Source organism: Oratosquilla oratoria, chromosome 33, assembly GCF_046742065.1.
Source record: "Oratosquilla oratoria isolate Oo_2021 chromosome 33, ASM4674206v1, whole genome shotgun sequence".
Taxonomy (NCBI): domain Eukaryota; kingdom Metazoa; phylum Arthropoda; class Malacostraca; order Stomatopoda; family Squillidae; genus Oratosquilla; species Oratosquilla oratoria.
In genome coordinates, this window is record NC_134809.1 from 6,398,692 (window position 1) to 6,411,798 (window position 13,107).

The 13,107-nt window shown below is 45.4% G+C and overlaps 1 protein-coding gene across 1 annotated transcript in view; it reads right to left on the bottom strand.

The window, feature by feature from the left end:
- Positions 1-5,816: 5,816 nt before the first annotated feature.
- Positions 5,817-13,107, bottom strand: part of LOC143017901 (uncharacterized) — a 27,548-nt gene continuing 20,257 nt past the window's right edge. Inside the window, exons 6-7 of the mRNA XM_076172943.1 lie at positions 7,805-8,360; positions 5,817-7,708 (exon numbers count right to left, since the gene is read on the bottom strand). Coding sequence (XP_076029058.1) covers positions 5,817-7,708; positions 7,805-8,360 — 2,448 coding nt within the window. The remainder of the gene's footprint in view (positions 7,709-7,804; positions 8,361-13,107) is intronic.

The window sequence follows — 13,107 nt, forward strand, 5'->3', positions numbered from 1 at the left end:
ATCCCATTCCATTAACTGAAAGATGTTCTCCAAATCAATCTTTCAAAACTACTTGACAAGGAAACAGAAAATGATAATGAAAAGGCAGGCATATAGGAGCTAAATGAATTTTGACTGCTAATGATTCTCTAACGTGAGAGATTTGAAAAAGATAATCAGGAAAAAAAAATACAATTCAATAGGAGAATTGCCGATGAATTTAAAGGAAATGAGAAATTTCAGTTACTTCAGAGTTGAAGAGATTTTTAGGAATTATATAAGTCCACATAGGATAGGGTGATGGATAGGCCTTTATGGACTATATAGTTGAAGCCAGGAGAAGAGTAGAGTTTTGGATGTAATTTACATGTTCTTAGGGTAGAGAGTAGGGGAATATCAGATCATTTTTTGCTAGAAGGTAAGTTGAGAGTGGAGGATAGATGGAGAAAGAGGAAAAGAACAGAAGGTTAGGAGGTACTTAGAGTAAACTGTTTAAATGAGAAGAAGCAGAGAGAAGAGTGGAAGGGAATGAAAGAGAAGAAATAGGAATGGGGATGTTTCAAGGAGGGAGTTGTAAGGTGTGGAACAAGGAGGAAATAAAAGGAAGGGTAGTGTGTGGTGGGAGGATGAAGCAAAGAAGGTTGCAGAAGAGAAGAAAGGAGGATACACAGGTTGGCTGCAAAATAGGATGAGTGAATCACATGAGAGGTACAAAGAAAAGAGAAGTAAAGCATAAGATGAAGGAGGCAAAAAGGAGAACAGATGTGAAATGAGGTAAAAGTATGACAGAAAATTTTGAAAGTAATAAAAAGATGTTTTGGAAGGAAATTAGAGAGGAAAGGGAGGCGAATCAAGTGAAGAAAAGGTAAAAGGTGCAAATGGAGAAATGATAATGAAAGAGACAGAAGTAAGAGGAAGATGGGCAGATTATTTTAGGGAATTGTTTAATGTGAAGGAAAATAGGGAGGGAAAGGTAGTTGCAGTGGGAAGCTGTAAGAAAATGACAGTGATGTATGAGGAAAATGGAGGAGAAATAAGAAAAGATAAGGTGAAAGCCATTATTAAAGTGATGAGAGCAGGTAAGGCACCTGGGTTAGATGAATGTCATGTGGAGTGTCTAAAAAAATAGAGGTACAGTGATGATGGACTGGCTGGTGAGGTTGTTTAATGTTTGTGTAAGGGGAGTGCCTGTATAGTTTCCACTTTACAAGGGGACGAGTGTGAGTGTAGTAGTTTCAGGGGAATCAGTTTGTTGAGTGTAGTTGGGAAGGCTTATGGGAGAGTTTTGATTGAGAGGATTAGGAGAGGAACAGGGAGTAATTGGTGAGGAACAATGTGGGTTTAGGACAGGTAGAGGTTGCATGGCATGGATCAGGTTTTTGTGGTAAGGCAGATATGTGAGAAAGCTTTAGGAAAAAGTAAGGATGTTTTTTGGGCCTTCATGGATTTGGAAAAGGCTTATGAAAGGAAGGCACTGTGGGAGGTATTGCAGATATATGGGATAGGAGGAAAGCTGTTAAAAATGGTCAAAAGTTTTTAGAAGAGTAGTATAGCCTGTGTTAGAATTAGAAATTGAGAGAGTGGTTTGAGGTAAAGGTGGGACTTCCCCAGGGATGTGTCATGTTGCCCTGGCTGTTCAATTCATACATGGATGGGGTGGTGTGAGAGGTAAATGCAAGGATAATGGGCCAGTGATTGGAGGTGGTTAAAGAAAATAGAGAAAAATAGGCGATAAGCAAATTGTTGTTTGCTGACAACACTGTGCTTGTAGCAGAATCAGAGGGATTAAGGGTGCAAATGTGGCAGGAAAGGGAGGAGTGGAGGTGGAGGTAAAAGGTAGATTGAGAGAAGCAAGTAAATGCCTTGGGGAATTAAAAAGTGTAATGAGAAATAGACATTTGGGAATGGATGCAAAAAGAAGATTGTATGAAGGGGTGATTGTGCTGACAGCACTGTATGGGGCAGAAACATGGAACATAAGAGGAGTTTAAATGTGTTTGAAATGAAATGCCTGAGAAGCATGGCAGGGGTTACTAGGCTATATAGAGTGAGAAATGAAGAGAGCAGGGGTGGAAAGGGAGTTGGGAGATAGGGTTGATGAAAGAGTATTGGGATGGTTTAAACACATGGAAAAAGGAGTAAAGAAGGATTAGTAAAAGACGTGTGGAAGGCAGAGGTGGAGGAAGTGAACATGAGGGGATGAACATGGATGAGGTGGATGGATGGAGTAAAAGTGGCAATGGGAAAGAGGGAGATGTCTGTTGAGGAAGAAAGGGAGAAGACAGAAGATAGGGGTGAATGGAGAATGGTTGTGTATGGATGATGCTGTGATGCATTGAAGGGAGTGGATGGGGGGGAGTGAGGGAGTATGTGTAAATTTTATTTTGACACCCCAAAGGGATTTCTCCCCGTCTTCTCTTTTTCTGCATAAGGGGACGGGGTGGGGTGGGAAGGTTGCCGATTAAATGAAGCGGCCTTGCTGTGGATATGCTGTGTTTTACTGCTTTGTTTCTGACCCAGGGCAGTGGGCTAGATGTAAGGATGATCCATCATCCATGAGGAGCCAAGAAAAGAGGGAGGAAGGGGTGGTGAATGGGAGTGGAGTATGTGGTAGTGGATTTATGCCTTTGACTTTGGCTACCTCCCTTGTAAGGGGAAAAAAGCCCTTGGTATATGTATGTATGTTAGCCCACTTATGTTTACCAACAATTAACTTGGACATTCAAACAAAAGTATATTCACGAACACAAAATAACTCAGAGGGCTCATCTGATCTATGCGATAATTAAATGGAAACTTATGAAATAGACCAAAGAAAATGAAAGGTATATATAAAAAATGGACAGCAACCAAGAATTCTGAAGGAAGTTTCAGCACAATTATCAATCTCAAAAACTTCATGTACATCACTACACATTCCCTGACGGAATCCAGTCTGCCACACCCTACAGAACAAAGGAAATAGCCTTCCAGTTAGAATAAATAGAAAGAAATAAGATCAAATAAATATAATAGATAAAAGAGATGACATGATATGAAACAACTTCAAATGAGTTAATACGACAATGCCATCTGGGACAGGTAAAGGACGTGACGACAAGGTCGATTGCCATTAAGCTTTGGCAGAATGTGGGAAGGCAATTCACTCACTGTAATGGAAGATCAGTATCCCAGAAAGTGCCCACTGTTACTCCCACAACTCACTTACGTTTGATGTCAACAGGAGCAAGAATGGGCAGCATTTAGACTAGATTGTTAGGGAATTAGACATCAGGTTAGATATAGATAAATCAATAAATTGATAAAATCTATCTTATTTTGTAAAAATAGTATTCTATTTTACTGTGTTCAATTCTGTTCTATTCTCTCTTACTCAAGTTTTTCTCCTGTCTAGTAACAATAGTCTGAGGTTAAGGTTCATATTAGTAAATCGGCACAGAAGGATGAAGGAAAAATATTTAGTCATTTAGCAATATTTTATTGAGTCACTGCAAAGGTTCAACGTTTAACAATATATACAACTATCATTTCTAAAAAACTTATTAACTCTGAGTTCTCAGCGACAGAGGAGGAAAAGGAAGACAAAACTCGGGCGGGTTTTCCTGTACGAGGTGAGAGGTCAGTTAATGAACTACTGACATTTGGACTTGACCCTACGCCCACACAAGCGACGCCTAGCAACGCGTCGGCGGTTTTTTGATATGATGGAGGTGGGAAGGGTTGCTGCGTTGAGGTCATCTCCGTACAAGTGAAAGTGTGAGGTTTCGAGATTTTTGCACATTACGAAACCAATGCACTACGCGCGTACACAAATTTACACATGCACATGATTCACCATGGTCTTGGATCACGTGTTGGACTCGTGATCGACAGCTATTTCCCTCCCGGATGAGAGCTCAGAGCTCATATATGACCGATCTATGGGTAATACTGTGACCTTACACGCACACACACACCCAACTCCCCGCCCACGAGAGTTGGAGTAACAACCCGCAGCGCAACGATACTGAAATTATTTCAGCCCTGGGCGGGATTCGAGCTCGGACCGCCGTAGTGGCAGGCGAGAACTCTAACCACTGCGCCACGAGTACATGGATATGTGAAAGTGTGATTCACCACGACCTTGGATCACGTGTTGGATTTGTGATCAACAGCTATAACCCTCATATGACCCAATCTATAAGTAATGGAACCTTACACACACACACACCATCATCCTCTTGCCCACCAGAGTTGGAATGCCGGCTCGCGGTGCAGCGATACTAAAATTGTTTACTCCTGGGGGGAACTCAAACTCGGATCACCGAATTAGCGACCGAGAACTTGCACCATCGACTAAGAAGCGCGTATCTGCGGCCGAAGCCGTCACCTTTGCTCTATGCGCTTGATCTGTCGGGGCAGGTAACAGTCACTGGTGGGAATCGGAGAGGAGTGCGGGATTCGAACCCAGAACTAAGTGAATGCGAGATAAGTACGTTTTTGTTAACGCCACCAGCGCACTTAGTATGTGTGTGTAATTATAATACAGGAAGTCTGTGCTCGTGTTATTCACTATGGTCTTGGATCACGTGTTGGACTCGTGATCAACAGCTATTTCCCTCCCGGAAGAGAGCTCGGAGCTCATATATATGACCGATCTATGGGTAATACTGTGACCTTACACGCACACACACACCCAACTCCCCGCCCATAAGAGTTGGAGTAACAACCCGCAGTGCAGCGATACTGAAATTATTTCAGCCCTGGGCAGAATTCGAACCCGGACCGTCGTAATGGCAGCCAGGAACTCTACCAACTGCGCCACGAGTGTGAAACAGCCTCCATTATTCCACTAGTCAATTCTAGTTTTGAATACGCTCACGTTGTCTAACAGTATCTATTCTTCTCCGGTGATCCACGAATCAGTGCGTTTGTATACCATATTGTCTTTCAAATGTCTTTGGCTTTTTTTAGTTTCTTTCTGTACCCCTTGATTCTTTTTATGTCCTATACTAAGAAGTCTTTCTTGTTGATTATGTCTATACCTTTCCTAGTTCTAAATAGTAAATACTATGATAGTCCTGTTTCCTCTTTTAATGTCGGCAGTTCCATCTTATTTAGTCTTTGTAAGTTTTGTCAGCTTGTCTGGGAGCTATTTTAGTTGAAGGTCTTTGAATTTTCTTTATATATTTAGTTTTTTTTTTATTATTATTATCTTGTCCATGTACTCGGATGTCACTCCTACATTCGTCAACAATTTATAAGTCTCGTAACTCTATTGATATGTTATTTTAGATTACTTTTTTATTATTAATACTACTAGATCTCAACCCTACTTTCGCGCCACTGTCAAGGAGATTGTCTTATCTTCATATCTTATAGTTTAGCGAATATTCATACAAAGTTATCCCTCTTTTTTTTTTTTTTTTTTTACCAAATGCAGTCGTTTTTCATAGGATCGATTTTTTTTTTCTATAAGGAACTTTTTTTCAATTTACCTTTACTTCGCACGAAAAGGCTTTGCCATTTATCCATCGATGAAATGAACTCACGACTTTTCATTCTCGAGAGAGCTACACAATTCTGCAGCTCCAGGGTGTTTGGTCATTCTGTCAGGATGCAATTTCAAACCTCCCGGAATCTTGTCCAAGAAACTGCCCCGGATCCTCGGACCCTTCATGATATCGCCTCAGACACTTCGATTTTCCAAAGACTTCGGCTTCGCGGACTTCGCCCTCCCAAGAACCTCGCCCTCAAACTATCTTCCCTTCCTTCCTCCACGCTGACGTTCTCCCATCAAGTATGTCCTTCTGGACTCTCGAACTCCTTCACCCAAGCTTTCGCGCATCTTCTCTCACCTAGTTTTTGACCTTTGAACCCCAAGCGTCGTCGGCGAAAAGGTCAGAGAAAGATGGCAGTTTGAAGTCATCCTTGAGGAGGGATGACGGCATCTCGACGGAGTTTTTCTTAGGGGAGGAATCCCTGGTAGGCCTGTAGCTTCCTGAAGGAGCAGGGGCGGGATTAGGGGGTCCGTATGAAGTTGACGGGGCAGGGGCGGGGTTAGGGGGACCGTACGAAGTTGACGGGGCAGGGGCGGGGTTAGGGGCGCCATATGAAGTTGACGGGGCAGGGGCGGGGTTAGGGGCACTATAGCTAGGCGACGGGGCTGGGGCGGGGTTAGGGGGACCGTACGAAGTTGACGGGGCTGGGGCGGGGTTAGGGGCACTGTAGCTAGGCGACGGGGCTGGGGCGGGGTTAGGGGCACTGTAGCTAGGCGACGGGGCTGGGGCGGGGTTAGGGGCACTGTAGCTAGGCGACGGTGCAGGAGCAGGGTTAGGGGCACCGTAGGAAGTTGACGGGGCAGGAGCAGGGTTAGGGGCGCTGTAGGAAGGTGAAGGGGCAGGAGCAGACTCCTGTGGAGGTCCATAGATCGTCGACGAAGTTGGAAGAGGTGCTGGAGGACTATAGCTCGTGCTGGGGGCCGGTGCGGGCGCTGGGCTGTAGGAGGGGCCTGAGGATTCTGGGGGTCCATAACTCGTAGAGGGCGCGGGGGCGGGAGCCGAGTAAGTGGGTGCTGGGGGATCAGGGGCGCCGTAGCTCGTAGAAGGCTTCGAGTTGTCCAGAGGGAGGGGCGCAGAGGGAGGAGGTCGGTAGTTTTGTGTTGTGGACGGGGTGCTCGAATCGTAGGAAGCGGCGATGGAGGAGAAACTGGGGAAGGGAGGGAAGTTGGGCTCGAACCCGCTCCCGAAGTTGCTATAACTGACGACGGATGACGGGGCCGAGTAACTCGGAGACGGGGAGGGAGCTGACGGTGTTGAGTAACTCGGGCTAGGGGCAGGAGGAGACGAGTAGCTCGGACTCGGGGCCGGAGAAGGGGCCGATGGCGCCGAGTAACTCGGACTAGGGGCAGCAGGAGGTGCCGAGTAGCTCGGACTCGGGGCTGGTGGGGCGCCGTAAGATGGACTTGGATCTTCAACGGGTGCCGAGTAGGTCGGGCTCGGGGCAGGGGGTGACGAGTAACTCGGACTCGGGGCAGAGGGTGTCGAGTAGCTCGGACTCGGGGCAGAAGGTGTTGAGTAACTCGGACTTGGGGCTGGTGCTGATGGGGCGCCGTAACTCTGACTCGGGGCTGGGGCTGGTGCTGTTGGGGCGCCGTAACTCTGACTCGGGGCTGGGGCTGGTGCTGTTGGGGCGCCGTAACTCTGACTCGGGGCTGGTGCTGGTGGAGCGCCGTAACTCTGACTCGGAGCTGGAGCTGGTGGGGCGCCGTAACTTGGACTCGGGGCTGGAGCTGGTGGGGCGCCGTAACTCGGACTCGGGGCTGGGGCTGGAGCTGGCGGGGCGCCGTAACTCGGGCTCGGGGCTGGAGCTGGTGGGGCGCCGTAACTCTGACTCGGGGCTGGTGCTGGTGGGGCGCCGTAACTCGGACTTGGGTCTTCAGCAGGCGCTGAGTAGCTCGGGCTTGGGGCTGGCGGGGTGCCGTAACTCGGACTCGGTGCTGGTGCTGGCGGGGCGCCGTAACTCTGACTCGGGGCTGGTGCTGGTGGGGCGCCGTAACTCGGACTAGGGGCTGGTGCTGGCGGGGCGCCGTAACTCGGACTCGGGGCTGGTGCTGGTGGGGCGCCGTAACTCGGACTCGGGGCTGGTGCTGGTGGGGCGCCGTAACTCGGACTCGGGGCTGGTGCTGGTGGGGCGCCGTAACTCGGACTCGGGGCTGGTGCTGGTGGGGCGCCGTAACTCGGACTCGGGGCTGGAGGAGCTCCATAACTCGGACTCGGAGCTGGAGGAGCGCCGTAGCCTTGGCTTGGTGCTGAGACAATAGTGGAAGACTTTGGAGGACCGTAACCAGTACTTGGGGCCTTTGGAGGAGGTCCGTAGCTTGGAGATGGGGCACTTGGAGGAGGTCCGTAGCTTGGAGATGGGGCCTTTGGAGGAGGTCCGTAGCTTGGAGATGGGGCTTTTGGAGGAGGTCCGTAGCTTGGAGATGGGGCCTTTGGAGGAGGTCCGTAGCTTGGAGATGGGGCTTTTGGAGGAGGTCCGTAGCTTGGAGATGGGGCCTTTGGAGGAGGTCCGTAGCTTGGAGATGGAGCTTTTGGAGGAGGTCCGTAGCTTGGAGATGGGGCACTTGGAGGAGGTCCGTAGCTTGGAGATGGGGCACTTGGAGGAGGTCCGTAGCTTGGAGATGGAGCCTTTGGAGGAGGACGTGGCTTCGGTAAACGAATTGGCCGGAGCTTCAGGGGCCTGGACGGGGGCCTTGGCTTGCGTTGGGGTCGCTTAGCGGGTCGCCGGTTACCCTGTGGGGCCCCATAGCCGCTGCTGGGTCTTTGAGGTCGTCTGTTGAACAGGGCATCCTGCTGAGACTCGGCAATAAGGACGAAGAGGAGTGCCGTCAGCAGAAGGAACTGTGGAAGAAGAAGAAGAAAAAAATAATCAAAGGAGGTGCAGCAGGGAGATCACGAAGTGTGTTCGTTTTTTTTTGTGTTCTTTAATCCTCTTGAGAATTAGAGAACACAAGGATTCTGTCTTATGTGGCCAGGACAACTCAGCGATGTTTAGTAGTACCGAAAGTTTACATCACTGAATGGACCGGGGCAAGGCTGCAATCATCTATAAATCTTACTGCAGTTATAGAAGAAAGTAGTTGAACCCTCTCTTATCAAACAACTACCGAAATTCTGTGCATTTATAGGGCAATGGTTCCCTGATGTAATCACTAGTCTAGTAGTTAATAAACTTCTTAAAATTATCCACCCAGATCTCACACCATCCATGAACGACGTGCAGCATGACTACGTAAAATAGGCTAGCTTTCCCACGTCCTTTCCATGTATCTCCCTACAGTGTATATAAATCCCAACACTATGTGCAGCCACGCTGAAGAGGATTACAGACAGTGGTCGAAATATACGGATCATCTATAAAGAGTGTTTCTTTTCCTTGAATGTTGGATTTGCAGTGTATCTTACGATCGTGTTAAAACATTTAATTTGCTTGGATATACATACACACGTGTGTGTGTGTATGTGTGTGTGTGTGTGATCCCTTCATTCCCAGTCCATATGCATGTGCATGTATACATACATGCACACACATACAAATGTCTGTCATCTGTCCGGCCACGTACAAAAACGGTACATTTACATATATACACGCGCACACACAAATACACTGTATATACGTGTATATATATACATACACATATACATATATGTATATATATATACATATATATATATACACATATATAAATATATGTATATATATATATATATTTATACAGATATATATATATATAGTGTAGGCCTTATGGTCTTTTGCAGTCTCCTTTATTTCTTATGTTCTTATGTTCCTATATATATATATATATATATATATAATATATATATATATATATATATATATATATATATATATATATATATATATATATATATGAATATACATTGTCCTGTTAACATCATTTCGGGTTTAAGTTTCTATCATCACTATCATTGTCATCATTATCATCATTACCATCATCATCATCATCATCATCATCATCATCATCATCATCAACACCACCATCACCATCATCATCATCATCATCGTCATCACATCATCATCATCATCATCATCATCATCATCATCATCATCATCATCATCATCATCATCTCTATCATTACGCCATCATCGCGAAACCATATCTCATCAAGGAAATTCCTTCACTACCACACACTCATCCTTTCAACACGCATCACCTTGCAATGCTGCTAGTCACACCTGAAACCACCCCCAGAACACCTCCCAGAACACCCCTAAAACACCCCTAAAACACCAGACCTCAGTTTTGTTGACATTACCTTAAAGCCTCCTTGACACGGGACTAGTTTAGTCGCCGCCAGTGCTAGTTACTTGTAAACTACCCCTCTACTTGCCCAATGTCAACCTAAAGTTAGTCAACTTGCTTCCAAACTGTCCAAGTATAAGCACTTACTTGCCGGGTAAGTTAACTTTCAGTGTCACGAGCGTGCCATCGAGGATTAACGAAATAATTTCAGTATATTCAATTTCATTCCATCATAGTACAGCACAACAGAATTTAGTCCGGCATAGCCCATGCCAGTCCATTCCAGCCTAGCGCTGTAGTCTAGTCTACCCAAGTCCAGTCCAGACATTGCACAACAACCTCATGCCAGCTGAAAGGTGGCAAGAATTTGTATCCATAGCTCAGTTTACCCAACTCATCACATCCAAAAATAACTCACCCCAACTCCATACCAGCCGAGAAGGCAGAATGAATTGATAAAGAGGCGAAAGTGGTGATATGACTGAAGACGCATCTGTTTGGATGACTCGCATGTCTTAGACCTTAGACCGCGGCGGCGGCGACAGATGTTTGGCGTCGTTTTCTATGACACCATTTTGGTTTTCGTTTGGGTCCATCACCCCAGGCCTTCGTTTTCTGCGGCTCTCACTTTAGGCTCGCTTTCATTATTTTGTTTATTTATTCATTCGTGTATTTATCTATTTATTTATTTACATTTTTTCCATTTGCTAATTCGTTTATTTGATCGTGCTTCCCCTCTTCTTGATATTTCGCCCCCTTTTCCCACCCCAGTACCCCCCACCATCTGTCGCCATAGGCATTTGTCAACACGGCCGTTGCTGACATCGCCAGCCAAGCAGTCACGCGACAGAATTTCGTCGCCTGCGGTTGTAATCATGACGTTTCGATATTCTCGGTGTATGGAAAGGGCTCATTGAGGCATACCGTGACCCCTTCACTACACAAGGGATGTTAATGAGATGAATACGACAGCTTGGTGACAGCGAGGATAAAACACTGTGGTCCCTCTCCTAATTTAAGAAACTTTTCTTCCCTCGTACAGTTTGTCTATTTTGAATTCTTTACAGAGATGATAGAAAGGTTTGTCTAAACTGAAGAAAATCGCCTGATTATGGAACGAGATCATTCAAGTCGCCACTGGATATGAAAAGGTTGACTCAGAGAGTTATTAGCCTCTCTTAGGCTAAGAAGAATTTTCTCTTGGGCCTAAATGCTTAATTGCATGGTGCCTTCTTAAGGAATTTGCCCTGGTACACCAGACGATTTTACTCAGCTGAAAGGAAACAAACCTCTGGTTAGTAAACGGTGAAATGATTTATCTGTAGTTAGGCTTTTAACCCTTTGTTGCAACCATTAGGGCAGAGCTTAATCTCTGGTCTTGGAGACTTGAATGCTTAGGTAATACACTTGTAATCACATGTACTTTCCCACTCCATTCCCAGTTCTATCTCCCGTTAGATCGATGTAGGATTAATCCCTTAACAGGCAGAGAGCTAAATGAAGTCTTTGAATGAAAAACAGAAATATAATCTACTCCTCAAGTCAATTGTGCTCACCAGATGATAAATCAAAATAATCTTGGAGACTTTCAAGCACACTCCTGGTAACCTTTATCGGATTTGTTATGTCTGACGCCAAACAATTCCATTCAGATGAAGGAAGTTCTCAGTTCTGAGTTCGAAGGTTTCTGTACTGTGTTGCAGAACACGTACCGCATCGTGGAGAATTGGGCTTCATACTCGCCTAGTCTTAGGCTCTATCCCCACTGAGGATCAGTGACTACCACTTGCCTTGGCTATCCTAGCACAACGGAGGAAAAAGCAAAAGATCTGGTCATAGCTAAGCTGCTCCTGTTATACACTTTTTTAATGTGACGTAGTTTTTTTCTAGTTGTCGGGGGCCATGTTGTTCTTGGAGACTACTAGGCAACCAGAGAACAATCTAGATTCTACAACATAAATTCAACTACTTCAGATCGATGGCAGGCTTTACAAAAATCTCTTATTAACCCGAAAGATGAAACACCTCGGCCCAAACAGAATGTTAGAGTGTCTTGAAGATTGTGATTGCTATCTTGAAGCCTTCTCAGATTATGACCTGGCTGACATGAAATGACGCTATTCAAAATAAGGCGGGGCCTTGTCTTGTAAAGGTGTTAAATCTACTGAAGAATAAAGTATTCAGTTCTATATTATTCTTTGCGTCAGTGAATCCGTCAAATGGAAATACCATCAATGAGTCTGTTAAATCAAAAATATCATCATTGGTGCCCGCTTTGGTGGAGGTCAGTACAGAAAAAAAAACAAGATCATAATGATATATATCGTGCGGTGACGAACATGTATGACATGAGCCAAATGTCCCGTCTTTGGAACCAGGCAAAACAAATACTCCTCGTCTCTTTTGATTGTCTTTCGAATTGTCAATCTCTTGATCAAGCCAATTCTCCGAAGGGCTCCTCGCACGAGAGAGAATGAGAAAGGGGGATGGAGATGTCCCCTTAAGGAACGCTTTTCTTCTCCACGGCACGTGAACGACCCAAAAGCCGGCGGCAAGCACTTCTATTGCTTGCGCGCAGGCAGACACTGGATGGACGCGTTGAATCACGATCTCTCTTCCGCGAGGCAGAACCAACCAGGCTCAGTTGCTGATGACGGATGCGTCATCCACGCGCTTTTCCGCGACACCTGCCAGCTGAATCGTCAAACACTGTGCAAGTCACCCTTGTGGAGAATCCTCTTGTTTTTATGATACCTCGTATGAATGTAAGCACATGTGCTTTATACATACATATATATATGTATATATATATATATATATATATATATATATATATATATATGATGTAAGCGGAATAGGAAACACAGGAGTCTTAGTCTTGAGTTTATTCCTGACTAGTTTCGCAGGTATGCCTGCATACCTGCGAAACTAGTCAGGAATAAACTCAAGACTAAGACTCCTGTGTTTCCTATTCCGCTTACATCAACCTGTCAGAATGTCTCAACATCAATATATATATATATATATATATATATATATATATATGTGTGTGTGTGTGTGTGTGTGTGTGTGTGTGTGTGTGTGTGTGTGTGTGTGTGTGTGTGTGTGTGTGTGTGTGTGTGTGTGTGTGTGTGTGTGTGTGTGTGTGTGTGTGTGTGCATGTATTTTTTCGTCTGCCATAGGGGCACGTTTCTCTCTCTCTCTCTCTCTCTCTATATATATATATATATATATATATATATATATATATATAGATAGATAGATATGTGTGTGTGTGTGTGTGTGTGTGTGTGTGTGTGTGTGTGTGTGTGTGTGTGTGTGTG